Raw genomic sequence first — 14,815 nt, forward strand, 5'->3', positions numbered from 1 at the left:
TTTTCACTGCAGAATGGTTTCTGCACATACTATTTTGTAAAATAACTTTTATTAGAGGTAATATGTAAAATATAAGTAAAAAGTTAACACTACATTTGGACACAACTGATAGATTTTAAAATTTGTTTATCCAAAATTTTTGCTGATGGAATATTTCTGTGAGAATACATGAGAAATTTCTTACCATGGTTGCTCTCTGGAAGGTAAATTCTATGCTTAGGGATAGGGGACTACATACTCTTTTGCTTAAAAAAAAAAGTATTCCCATCATTTTATCATTTAAAATCAAACAGCAACAACAAAACATTTTTCAGAAAGCTGTGCGATCATGGGATTTCAGCACTTCCCAATTCATTTTAATTTAACCAATTTACTTAAAATGATATTAGCATGTGAATTATTTGACAAGAATAAAAGCTAAAAAAAAGTAGACTAATATGTATTTCATCTCTAATTTGTCTCATAATACTGTGGAAGAAGTTAAAGAACAACTAGGGATTTATAAATATTTATCACTGCATGCAAGTAGATGATTTCACTGGGAAGAAATTTCCAGGCCAAAATAATTCTATTTTTATGATTTGGAACAGACATACATTAATTTACTTAACCAACTTATTTAATTTGAGTGCTGAACTTATTTAATTTAGGCCACATTAACTACTTTCACTAACTTATTTAAGCTATTTTTAACTAACCTTTTAAATTTAAGCAATGGGGCATCAAACAAATGAATTGGTTCTGGAGGCAGATGTGAGTTTTTGTCTCAGCTCACTGCTTACTAACAGGGAAAACTCCGGCAGCTGATCTAACTTCTTTGAGCCTGGAAGATCCTGGATGTGTGGTATTTCAAATACAGAAAAAGAAACAACATTTTTCCTTTGTGAAAGTGGTTTATCAGGTGTAGATACACAAATACGGTTAGAAACGAAACATATCTTAGCTAATTCACCCCTTCCCTGCCCCATCACATATTTTACAAATTAGAAAACTAAAATCCAGAAAAAAATAAGTGACTTTTCCAGTGATGGCCTGTGGCAGAGCTGGGACTGGAACATCTGAGTACTCACCAAGTAGCTTATTGTTCTTTTCATTCTAATATATTCAGTGAGGACAAGTGGGTGGAACCTGGCAAGAAACTATGAACAAACAAAAGCCTCTGCTTAGAAAACAGGGAGTGGCTGTGGCTGTCTAAGGCCAAGCACCCTGACATATTGTTAATGCCTCCAGGCTTAACTTGAATTTGACTCTATACCCAGAAGGTAATCTCCAGAGAGGAGAAATACCTGACTGCTTGGGATGGTTGCTTACCTTCACACTTTATTTTTCTTCTAGTCTTTTGAGCATCTTTTAATTTATAGTCAAAGAGAAAGTTTATATTGCACATAAACATTTTTCACATCAGACACTTTTCCTGGCTTTACAAAGTGGCAGCCAGATGAATACTGCTTTGCAGAAAGTGGAGAAACCAATGCTAAGTGAAGCCATGCCTACATCTAGGAAGATGCTTGAGGCAGGAATTCAAAACTTGGTGTCAAGCGTCATCCAAACCTTGGCAAATGGGGAGTAGAGAAACTTTCTGGTAAGAACTTTTAAGATTCCTGCTTCTGTCTTCTCTAGTATTATGGGCTTATCCTCCAATCATTACAGAACATTCTCCGGAAGAAAGAATAAAAACTCTGCTGTTGAGGATGCAGACCATTTATTGTGAGAAAATGGCCATGCAAGTTGTAAACAATACTCATATGCCCATTTTATCCCAAAATGTGTAAATCCATGTCAGGCATTTAACAGACTGGATGGATATTCATCAACAGATGTGGTGCGTGTCTCTGAGATTCCAGCTCAGTTTCATTTTCCTCTTGGGCCTTTTCTTAAGCGTCCACATCTCCCACCAATAAACACGGACATAACTAGAGGAAAGTTACACGCTGTATATTTTTGAAACTCTGGGAGAGGTGAAGGGCCGCTATTTCCTGCCGGGTCGTCTCCTCCTTTTCTTGCTTCACAAACAAAACCCGGATGTGACTTGGAAACGGAAAAAAAAAGGAACAAAAAGTAAAATTTGTGTTGTTCCTCCAGGAAAGTGGGCTAGCGCAACCCCAACCCTTGGGCCCCAGCCCAGGCCGGTCCCCCGCGGGCGTGGCACGATCGGGAGGCAGACCCGGGGCCAGCATCCCCGCTGGGAGATCGTCCTGGGCCGCCTCTCACGCTAAGCCCTTCTCGGGCTCACTGGGGCAAGCTCCCGGGATGTGGGGACGTGAGAACAAGACCAGGGGTTTTAAGATCCTGGGTCGCTGGACAGGGCTGGTGTGAGGGGACGTCCCGCAGGCAGCTGAGCCCTCGGGGCGCTGGGGGACCACCGCGCGGGGAGGCGGTCACGTCCTGCGCCGGCGGGCGGGGTGCGCGGGCACCGCAGTTATTTCGGGACGCGCCGCGGTTTGCAGCACTTCCCGCCGCTCCACTTCCAGGGCTGTCCCTGGGCCCAGTTCTGGGGCGAAAATGCCGGCCCTTCACATCGAAGATTTGCCAGAAAAGGAAAAGCTGAAGATGGAAGTTGAGCAACTTCGCAAAGAAGTGAAGTTGCAGAGACAACAGGTAATTGGGCTGTCCCAGAATATTTCCTTCTCTGAAATGAACCACGGTCAGCTTTTCCTGGTTTGTTACAGTAAAACAAATAAGAGTTTGGGGTTTTGCTTTTGCAGCTTCTCTTGAAGTAGGACTTGGGTGGTGCCTGGGAACTGCCAGTTGATGTAGGGAAATCATAGGAGGTAAAGGAGAGAGCAAGGATCCTATGAGTAATTTGAACCCAAATGTCCAAACGTCTGAGGAGCCTAGAATGGGGGGAATAGACAAGAAATTCTTCCTGCTCTTAGAGAGTCGGCTTTAAAAACTCAAGCTGTAGGAAGAAGGCAGATGGCTATTTAGTTCCTTGATCTTTTTCATTATGGGAAAGAATGCTATTTGAAAGGGTTTTTGTTTGTTTGTTTTTTTAAATCACAATTTAAAGCCTTGAATTACCTAGTTTTGAATTTCACGAAGGCTCTCCAGAGGTGTGCAATGAACAGCCCTTTGGAACAAAACATTACGATTTCTATTTTGATTTATTTGTAAATCTCATCCCTTTATAATTTCCACTTTATGTTTTTTAAGTATGCGCAATGAACTAATACAGTAGTATCTGGATTTGTTTACAAATAAATGATTATACATATACTGAGGTACATATGAAAATTCTTTTTAGGGATTATGGTGAATAATTTTAGAGACCACTGAAATGGATTACATATTGAGAACATATGCCCCAGGGTTCAGAAGTCACCAATGAAATTTGTTGGAGATTTTGTAATTTTTACTTCAATTTCTTACTAGGAATAGGGGTCTTCGGTTCTTCCTTTTTTCCTCAATTAGGCATCCTGTAGTCGGAAAATAAGCTTCTGGACAGATACTTTTTAAGGGAAACGATCTAGTCCTTTCTCCATAGCAAGAAAAATTTAAACAATTTTATTTCTCTCCGGTTTAATACTAGAAAAAAATTAAGAAAAACAATGGAAATGAAGCAGAGATGGTAAATACGCTCACTTGCCTTCCTGCTTTAGTTACTGTAAATCTGTTCATGACAAGAGTCTTGTGACTCCAAATGCACATTGTGAGTGAGGTTTGGAACATGCAAGCTTTTTCGAGTTTTACTCTTTATACATTTCTTTGCTCGAATTTAATCTTTCACTTCCAAATCCCTACTCTTCCTAGATTTTGGATTGCAAAGTCCTTTTTATCCACGTTAAGAGTTTTTATAGCTTTAAAAACACAGCTGTGTTTAAAGGAAAAAACAAAGCTACAGGATCTAATTAGTAGACTTGTTTCTTGAAATTTTAAGGGACCCATTCTATGGATGGCAAAGCCCACAGTACGGCGTGTGTTGGCCACTTAGATTTTTCACACAATGAACCTTAGAGGTTACATATTAAACAGAGTTGTGTATACTGAAATAAAGCATTGTTTGTGCAGAGTTGGAATATCTTTTGTTTTTGTTTTTTTTGCTGAGGAAGATTCACCCTGAGCTAACATCTGTTGCCAATCTTCCTCTATTTTGTATACGAGCTGCCGTCGCAGCACGGCCACTGATAGACGAATGGTGTAGGTCCGCGCCAGGAGCCGAACCCGGGCCATGGAATGGAGCGTGCCAGACTTAAGCACTAGGCCACCTGGCCTGGCCCCAAAGTTGGAATATCTTGATATCTGGTATCATTATGCAAAATTTATAGGGGAGAAATGAGACAAGTGTCTTCTAGTTATTTAAAGCTTCAAATTAGGAATTTTGCATGGGCCTAGATGCAGCTGAGTATGTGGAAATTAAAGATATCATTCATTAGCAGTTTCTCCTTGCCAGCTCTCGGCTGCCAGCTCAGCCCCTTAGACACACCCTGCTGGATCAATTTTCCAAATCCAGAAGCTTCAAGTGTTTGCCAGAGGGAGTGAAAACTTAAGAAAGGGCCTTAGGGGATAAAGGGAGAGGCATCAATGTCATAATAATAATATTCAAACATATCTTATTATGCACTTTTAATTATAGAGTATTAGTGCTAGACAAATATGGCTCTTAGAGATCATTCAACCCTCTCATTTTTAAGGATGAAAAACTAGAATCCCAAGGAGGCTCACTAGCTCCTCATTTAAGACCCCAGAGATAATGATAGCGTAATTACGAAAACACATCTCTTCTGACACCCAGTCCATTATTCTGTCAATAAATTGTTCATGTCTGAGCTGTGTGCTCTGCTCAGGCCAAGGACACAAAATTCACAGGCTGACTTCTGGCTCCAGCTAATTGTTCAAACATATCCACTTGATCGTGGAAGGAAATGCATCAAAGGAGTAATTATTCACTTTTAGAGGTTACAGATCTCTTTGGAAACCTAATGAAGAAGTCTCTTTAAGAACAGATACAATTTGGGGACACTTGAATCTTATCCACAAATTTCTCTGGGGCCACAGACCCCAGGTTATGAATACTTGCGTCATCACTTCTGAGAATTCACTTAAAATGCGCACACTATGAATGCCAGCAGCAACGGAGAGCAGATGCTACCTGGGAGAATGATACTTGAAAAGATTTCCTTTTGCCACATTTTAAGTCATATACATACAGCACCTAGTTTTAAATATAAATCAATGGCCTTCACACTGGTGTGCAAAGAGTCTTTGGGGTGTGGGAGTAAAATATTAAAATTTCTATTTTTGGTTAGTTTTAAATCTCATCTTTTTATAATTTCCAGGTTATGTTTTATAATTATGCATGATGTATTAACAGAGTAGTATTAGCACTTATTTATAAGTAAATAATTTTATACATTTGGGATACATATGCAAACATGTTTTAGTGATCATCATTAAAACAGTCTAAAGATTACTAATCTAGATTACAAATTCAATGGGAACATTTGCCTAATTTTAAGAGGTCTCCATGGGAATTTGCTGGAGTTTCTATTTTTACTTCTAATTTCGTATTGGTAATGCAGGCCTTTATTAAGGCACTAATCCTTTTTTTTTTTTCCTCTCCTTTGTATTCCTTTTTTTCTCACTCTTGCAAGCTGTCTCTTCAAGTTAGACTTTTTGAAGAAACTATTCAGTCTTTTCTCCATTGCAAATAGAGTTTAAAATGATTACATAAACTCAAGAGTCTTAGATAAGCATAATCAGCTTCAGATAAGTGTTCTATTAAGATCATTGCCCTCAAGCAATGGGAAAGAATTCTGAGCAGAGACACAGAATGAGACATTGAGCAACTTCAACCTTTCCAGAGTCAGACTTTCTCCAATGCTTTATCATTTTGTGAAATTGCAGAACATGGCACACACCCATAATAAATGAGAATTTTGGCAGGACACACTCCAAAACATTTGGGAATTTACTACTGCCCTGTTCATTAGCATGGAAGATTGGAAGCAGGGCATGTTTTAGTTCCTAAAATATCGTGGACACGTCATAATTGAATTTTAGCAAAGGAAGGAAGTCATATGAGGCACAATGGATAGAAATTGCCAGAGATGATTGATTTGATACAGTGACTTTCAAACTTTTTGATTCTGACCATAGTAAGAAATATATTTTACACAGATTGTATCATTCATATATATTCCATATGTTCTGTGCTGCTCTCTAATATTTTTATTCTATTATATTCTATTTCATTTTTAAAAATGCTGGTTGTACCCAATTATATTAATTTCACTAAAGGGTCGTGACAAAGTTTGAACAATCCTGACCTAACTCATTTTCTTTTCTTAAGGTGTCTAAATGTTCTGAAGAAATAAAGAATTACATTGAAGAACGTTCTGGAGAGGATCCTCTGGTGAAAGGAATTCCAGAAGACAAGAATCCCTTTAAAGAAAAAGGCAGCTGTATTATTTCATAAATAACTCTGGGGAGAAACTTCGTCCTCAGTGGAAGAACTAGTTTGTTTTAGTTTTCCAGAATAAAACTGACATGCCTTTTAAAGAAAAAAATAAACAACAAAATTCAAAGGAGACTTTCTTCAGCACTTATGTAGATATGGCTCTGTATAAAAGCTATGTGCTTCTCATCTTCACTCACTACACACCCGTTTTAAGAGGGCAGAGTATCAAATGTACAGTTATGGAAATAAGGACATTACTTCTGCATGATTCACCTCTTTCGGTATATTGCTTGATGCCTCAAATAAAGTTTTATCTCTGGAAAATGAGTGTTGATGATTTAAGAATGCATTTTATTTATTTTTTTTGCATTAACTTTTATATTTCTCCCCATAACCTTTCCAGTGTTTGGGACATGTATCAAAGGATTAGGTGGTTTGATAGATCAGGTCTCCAATCCAGCTCTCTCTGCCTCAATTCTCAGGAGGTTTACAGTGCTGAGTTCTGACTTCTGGAATGTTTTTGATCTAACGTTAACTATTAGGGAATTGAGTGAGTAGAATTCCTAATGTTGACAGGAGTCAGATTATCTGAGTCAGGAACCAGGCCAAGCCATGCCTACATGAGCACTTCCTGGTTTATCATCATACAGATCTTGTTCAAACTGTTGCAATAGTGGCCTTAGGATAGGGAGAGGGTTGGGGTCAAGAGGAGCACCTCTGGGGCCAGCTCTGGAATGTTCGCCCTCAGGTTGCTGCATCTCCCACAGGCTTTCCAGGTCTGGGGCATGGCTACCCTCCAGTTCTGTGGCATTGGCACAGACGCTTGGCTTTGCACGGCTTGGGCCGAGCACGCCTCTTTTCCTTCTCCTCCAAAGGAAGCAGTTAATCTTTTGCCCATTTCTAAAATTAGCTTGCTTTTTTCTCATTGATTTGAAGGAATTTGTCATATATTCTGACGATGCATCCTTTGTCGGTGATAGGTGTTGGAGATACCGTCTCCCAGTCCATGGCTTAACATTTCACAGCAAAACCACAGGTGCAACACGCCAGAGTACACGGCCTGCTCAGGCCCTTCATGAAGGCGCCTGCAGCTGCGACCTCAAAGAAGGGACCTTTCTTCCTTTCTTTGAGCATTTTTCCTCCCTCTCTGTCTGTCTTTTGGATGCAAATTGCTCCAGGTTTGAGCCAAAAGAAAGACAAGCAAAACACTTACAGGTTAGCTCCAGCTCAAATGGGCTTAGTTACTAACACACCCTGCAATTTTAAATGTGACACCAGAAGCCCGCGTTTCTCCTTGACTAGGTCTTCTCTCCAGCTTAGACTCATAGATGTACTTTATCAAGCCAGAGCGGGGCCCGTGACTTCTAGCAGCTTCCTCAAGTATATCAGCATCTTCACCCCGAAATTACTTTCCCTTCCCTCTCTGAGAAGGAACAGGATACTCTAGGCTTTTGAAAGAGCAGTTTAGAGAAACCAAGATCTGGGACTATCTCCTTCAGTTTCTTGCCTTTTTTCCAAGTGTTGATGTCAATTGGGATTGCTGAGAGCCTAGGGATAATTTTAGCCCAAAGCAAGATTTAGTCCAAGGTGAGGTTTAAGAACAGTAAAGGTATATTTTTTTCCAACAGCCATAGAACAATTAGTATTTGGGTTGTCTTGCTGCTATGTCATTTAACACTTAAAGAGGCATGGGATTTTAGTAGCTTGATGCTTGTAAAGTTTTACTTTAATGAACTGTTTCCTTTCTTTCAAGTCATAAAGTTTTCTTCTGTTGCATATAGAGGCAAACATATATTCTGGTTATTGGTAAAGCAGATCAAATCACCTACTTTCTTCCTGAAGGGCCAAGTCAATACACTTATCCCCTAACTTCTTAAGACTTGTGGATTACAAGGCTATATCCTGAATTTCTATTAGCCACATTCAGCTACGCACTCGTGTGCACCTCCAAGTCTTAGCTTTTGCTCCTCATGTAATTTCAACCCTATGACAAATTAGTCAGCCTACTTCTGGATTTTCCTTAATATTCAATCTTGTATTTGTTTCTACTAAATCTAATTCTGTTCTTTTTTTCTTACTGTTTCATCATAGTAACTCAGCAAACGTATAAGAAGTATAATAAAATCCTCTTGATTTTCAAATGTTGAATTTATTAGCTTGCATTAGGAAGAAAATGAAAATATGGTAACTATATATTTGGATATATTATAAAAGTAACCTTTATTAAGTAGGAATTTGTTAAGTAGAATTTAAATCATGTGTTCAATTTCTTCCATTATATAGTTGTGTAATCATTTGATATCTGATTAAATAGTTATTATGCTTTGTGTATTGAGACTTAAATTCTACGAACTCATATTAAATTAGCAAAATTGGCTTTCCTATTTCTAGGCAGAATATACATTACAAGCTCACCCATACTTGGTATTTTAAGACAGTTTATTTTGTATGTTGAATGCAAACTGGTATCTCATTATTGTCTAAATTTGCATTTTCTTGATTTCTTATGACTCCACCGTCAGATTTTTATGTACCTTTTGACTACCTTCACCCATTTCAAACACCCCCCGACCCTCCGCCTCTGGCAACCACCTCTCTGTTCTCTCTATGAGTTTGTTTTCCCTTTTTTTAGATTCCACATAAAAGTGAGACCATATGGTATTTGTCTTTCTCTGACTTATTTCACTTAGCATAATGCCCTCTAGGTCCATCCATGTTGCTGCAATGGCAAGATTTCCTCCTTTTGTTATGGCTGAATAATATTCTATTTTATATATATATATATCACATTTTCTTTATCCATTCCTCCATCAGTGGACACTTAGGTTGTTTCCCTATTTTGGCTATTATAAATAATGCTGCAATGAACATGGGAGTGCAGGTATCTTTTTGAATTAGTGTGTTTTTTTCTTTGGATAAATACCCAGAAATGGAATTGCTGGATCATATAGTAGTTCTATTTTTAAGTTTTTGAGGAACCTCCATTGTGGCTGTATCAATTTACAATCTCACCAACAGTGCACAAGTGTTCCCTTTTCTCCAAATCCTTGCCAACACTTGTTATTTCTTGTCTTTTTTATAATAGCCATTCTAACAAGTGTGAGGTGATATCTCACTGTGGTTTTGGTTTGCATTTCCCTAATAATTAGTGATGTTGAGCACCTTTTCATGTGCCTATTTGCATCTACGTTTATTTGTTTAGAGAAACATTGGAAGGTTATACAGGAAATTAATAAAAATTGCTACCTATGAGAGCCAGTGTTGGATATAACCAGATGGGAAAGGATGAGATTGAGACTTCTCATTGTATATTTTTCTATAAAGTTTTGATTTCTATAAAATTTTAAACTATTATCTAGTTTAAAAAGTAAAATTAATTTAAAAATAAAAAATAGAAGCAAAATTCATATTGCTGTGTTCAGGTTTTACAGAGCAAGTGTATTCTGGTATTAATATCCTATGAATCAGAAATAATTTTGTATAGTCAACATGATCTAATAGTAAATTTTGATCTATTAACTTTATCCCACAAAGTACAACAAAGATATTGAGTCAGTAATAGTTATATTTCACCCTTAACCCTTTAAGTGAAACTTAGAAGGATGGTAATCACTGAGAAATAAGCCCGTATTTCTAACATAACAGTCTAGGAGAGCAGGGACTAACGAGAACGCATCTTTGATTTAATAGAGAAGAGTCGGATGGTCAGAGACGGAAACAGCTCTCCTGTTAGGATGAACCCTGATACCCTACTCTGTGCATTGGGCTGTCCTATCAAGGAAGACTAGGACGTCATCAGCACCTTTTTCACTTGAGCTACATTCAGTTTGAGGGAATGAGTCTACAGACTATTAAAAACCATTTACTGGCATTGGGAGAGTAGAGATGCATTGATGCCAATTCTGCCTTTTCCTTTTGGTTCACACACTCATTAAATGATGACCTCTTCTTTTTTTTAAAAAAGTATCTGATATTAAAGAGTGCATAATTTCATTGAATATGGAAATGGGCAGGGAGAGATTAAAATAGGTGGGTTATAAATTTCAGGAATTGGCCCTGAAGTTATTGTACAAATGTTACACTTAAAATGAAGGAAAAAGATCCTTGTAAAATTCAACAGTCATGAAAAATAATTCATATTGATATGTATTCAGTATATGTAAGCATTTGTTTATGCAACAACAAAAATATCTGGAGCTCCTTCTACGTCCTAGGCACTGGTTTAGGCCTAAAGGATATAGTGGGGTGCCGGCCCAGTGGCACAAGCAGTTAAGTGCGCACGCTCCGCTGCGGCGGCCCAGGGTTCACCGGTTCGGATCCTGGGAGCGCACCAACACACTGCTTGGCAAGCCATTCTGTGGCTGCGTCCCATATAAAGTGGAGGAAGATGGGCACAGATGTTAGCCTAGGGCCAGTCTTCCTCAGCAAAAAAAGAGGAGGATTGGCAGATGTTAGCACAGGGCTGATCTCCCCGCAAAAAAAAAAAAGGATATAGTGGGGAATTAGACAAAGTCCTTAACATTACGGAATTTACAGAAATTAGAATTAATCAGATATACGTGGAAATTACACAGTATATTATGATCTGTAAGTTAGGATAAATAGGAAAGTGTTTTTGCATTTTTTAATGATGATACTGATGATGACATAATGATAATTATGATGATGATGGTAATGATAACAATGATAGCTTATACACATGAAGTGCTTGATATTTATCTGGCACTGGAGTAAGTTTTTTCCGTAGATTATATCTTTTAATTCTCACGAGTACCTATGTCTCGGGTAAATAATTTACACAAAATTGTATAGCTAGTTTAACTGTCAAAGCAGAGACTGTGCCTCAAACACTATGCAACCCTACCTCTCTTGTACAAGCCAACACACATGCAGAGTGAAACAAACTATTAATTCAACAATTTTCTGAAGAGGCTTTTGGTATAGGTATAGTTATTTGGTATAGGTACAGCTACTATAGCCTCAGAAATTTTTAGCACTGGTGTATGACATAGAGTTTTATAGTAGCTTATTTTAGTTGTTTTTATCTGTTGGTTGGTTGGTTGGTTGGTTGGTTGATGGATTTTCTATATTCACAGCCTAATATAACAATTTTAACCTACACCAAGTGCGAAGATTTTGCTTTCATAGTAAAAACTGTATCGCAATTCTAAATTATTATAAGAGTGATGAACTCTAATTATATATCAAATAGCTTTTGCTCATTTGCTGAATAATATAATCTCTCAGTTTAATACCAGAATTTATCTGATAGAAGCTACCTGAATTATTGTGCCTAGAAGAGTGCCTAGAAGAAATAAATCAGACTCTGTAAGGACTGTCTTGAAAATACCAAGATTATTAAGTGATAATCACTCAGCTCTAGAGAATTGCCTACACGTACCAAAGAATCTTTTCTAAAAAGTGATCAAACTCTGTCTCTGTAAAAACTTGTACATTTTCTTTAATAAAGGTAGCATAGACTTTAGCTGTGTCCTCTCAGCCTTTTCTTATAACCAGCCTGAGACACATAATGTTAATGACCTACTTCACAGAGTTGGTTTGGGAATTAATGGGCCTAGTTCTCTAGGCTATGAGTAGAGTTCCTTAAATCCATAAAAAGTCCTCATGTATTGGCATTGACAGTATTTATCAGCAAATATTTTTAATTCTTTTTTGGAAGTAATCAGATTAAATATAAATATACAAAAAATACATCTATTCTACGGAATTGATATCTTCACTCAAACTTTCATAGCTCTATTTGGTACAGTGTAGGGAAGGAAGGAAAGAGAGTTGGTCTTGCTTTATTGAGTGTTTTCAAATAGTATTAAAACCTATATATGTCTCAATCTAAGAGGAAAAAAATAAAGATGAGAGGAGAAAAAGATGAGTTGAATCTATTTTAAATACTTTGAAAATATAATCTAAAAACTCTTATAAATATTGATATAGTTCACTGATTACTTAAGAACAGTTCAAAGGCCATTGTTGTAAATATTTCCTCTTTATAACTAAAGTTATATGTTAACAAGGAACAACACAACATGGATGTGCATGTTCTCTATTTGCCAATATCCAGACTTGTGTTTTCTCTTTTTTTGTTTGAATTAATCTTTGAAAGACTGTATGTGAAGAGGTTCAGAACAAGCCTTCCCAAAATGTGCCACTTTGGCATGTGGATTATTTTGAGTTGAAGACAACCAAGGTCCAAAAGATTCAGGGATAACTTTTCACCTCCCCCTTAACTGCCAAAAAGAATTTAGATAGAGGGCCTGGTCCAGGAAGAGAGCTGTCACCAGAGATAACTACAAAGAATATGGGCTAGGTGTGATAAGCTGGGGGAGCTCAGCAGGGCCTGTTTGTTCAAATTTCTCTCCATGTCTCGTTATCTCTATATAACGTGACAAACATTTGTTTACAATGTTTTGCTTGGTTTGGTTGTCACAAATATTTGCTCTTCCCATCTTCCTGTGAGTTGTCTTCCTTCCCTTTGATGTCCACACCCCTACCCTCTTCTCCTTGGCTCAAGACAGCGTAGAAGTCTCAATTGTCTGACTGTTGGGGAACCTCTCATTTCTTTGTGAGGCTCTTGTAAGTACAAAATTAAATTTGTTTTCCTCCTGTTAATCTGTCTCATATCAATTTAGTTAATAGACCAGCCAAAAGAACCTAGAAGGGTGGATGAAAAATTTTTCCTCCCCTACATATGCAATTGGGTTTTCAGCTATTCTTATTTAAATATATTATTTTAATGTAAAAGCTGATATAGGGTAGAATAAAATAATATTTATTAATATTTGGACTTTTCAATTTGGAGCAGGGAGTAATTTAGACATTTGTAAACCATTTATTTTAATTTGATTTGACAAATGGATTAAGGGCCTGCAAACATGACACTCTATGGACAAGCTTAGCCAATATTTTTCTTGCATTCTAGGAATTGGCAGTCAAAAGGAATGGTAGTGACATTTATCAAGTCCCATTAAATAAACCAATTATATGTACAAAGTGTAAGTGGATTAAGTGTTTGAGAGAAGGAGGAATAAGTGAATAATTTGAATAAGACTAGGACATTTCTACCTTTTTCTGGCAACATTTCATGGAAGGAGATACAGTAGCTTAAGTGAAGGAAAAATGTTGTGAAGTATTAAACTAAGAGGAAGAAATTTCACTTATTGAGTACAGCTTGGCAGACCAAGAAGGTATTTATCAAATTTTTGTAACAAAAGCAGAAGGAATAACAGTTAATTGGGTATACTGTCTTCAGTAAAAAGTCTTCGGAATGCTTTTTCAGCTATTGTGGGTAACAAACTAACTCAAATTCAATGACTGAAAACAATCCATTTATTATTGCTTATGAGTCTACTGGGCAGTTTTTCTGGGTCTGATCCTATTGATCTTGGCTAATTTCACTGATTCATCTGCAGTGAGCTGATGGATCAGCTGTTGGCTAGGGGAAAGTTGGTGACAGGGTTATATGTCTCTCATCCTTTAACAGACTCGCCTGGGCTTCTTCTCATAGCATAGCAGGGTTCTAAGAAGAGAGTGGAAGCTAAAAGGTGTCTTAAGGCCTAGGGTAAGTACCAGCACACCACCACTTCCACTGCATTCAATTGTGCAAAGCAAGACAAAAGGTCAACCCAGATTCAAAGGGAAGGAAAATAGATGCCCGTCTTGAGTGCAGGAGCTGCAAAGTCACACGGCAAAGGGCATCGGTACAAAGGATAGAAAGTTGGGGATGTTTTACAACTTATCCACTTCCTGACGTGAGGATCTTGGTCTCAACCATGGGCAGTGGAAGCCAATAGGAATAACCTAGGGATATGTGGGAAAAGAAGCTTCATTAGGTTGAACCAGAAGGTTCTGATGCTAAAAGCAAAATGTAGGGATGGTCAGGGGACATACACTCAGACAGTAATTCAAAACGGTGGAAGGGGAAGGACTAGTTGTGAGAGGAGAAGCACTGAAATGAATCTGAGAGAATTTCAGTAACTTGACAAACCCTCACAGCTGCTGTGGCAAAACCAAATTGCACGTAGGAGGAAATGAGCAGCCTCTCAAAAAGTAAGTTTACTAACTCAGTTTATAGACACATCAATGTCTGGAAAGCAGAAGACTGCAGGTTCTGATCATGTCATTTTCATGTCTTGCGTTATAGAGTAGAAAGGACACCTGCAACTTGATCACCTCTTCATGCTGAGGGACTCATTTTCAGTAGGGCCAAACTCCATGAGGTCACAAGCTTTTATTTCTGTTCCCAATACTAGTCAGTCAGTCTGGTGAGGGGAAAGGCTATAATAAGCCAATCCTGCCAATATTTCAGAAACATAATATTGTGCCACTCCTAGCTCACCCTCTGGGGCAGCCTGCATTTCTTTCTAGTGTTTTCCTAATATTCAGTCTCAGATGGTTGAGATG

The 14,815-nt window shown here is 37.9% G+C and overlaps 1 protein-coding gene across 1 annotated transcript; it reads left to right on the plus strand.

The window, feature by feature from the left end:
- The first annotated feature begins 2,107 nt into the window (after positions 1 to 2,107).
- Positions 2,108 to 6,721, plus strand: GNG11 (G protein subunit gamma 11). The gene is made up of 2 exons (XM_004431354.3): positions 2,108 to 2,598; positions 6,290 to 6,721. The coding sequence occupies exons 1-2, from the start codon at positions 2,503 to 2,505 to the stop codon at positions 6,413 to 6,415; spliced, it is 222 nt and encodes a 73-aa protein (XP_004431411.1). The 5' UTR covers positions 2,108 to 2,502; the 3' UTR covers positions 6,416 to 6,721.
- The last annotated feature ends 8,094 nt before the right edge of the window (positions 6,722 to 14,815 follow it).

This window comes from Ceratotherium simum, chromosome 1, assembly GCF_057802395.1.
Source record: "Ceratotherium simum simum isolate JZ-2026a chromosome 1, ASM5780239v1, whole genome shotgun sequence".
NCBI lineage: Eukaryota > Metazoa > Chordata > Mammalia > Perissodactyla > Rhinocerotidae > Ceratotherium > Ceratotherium simum.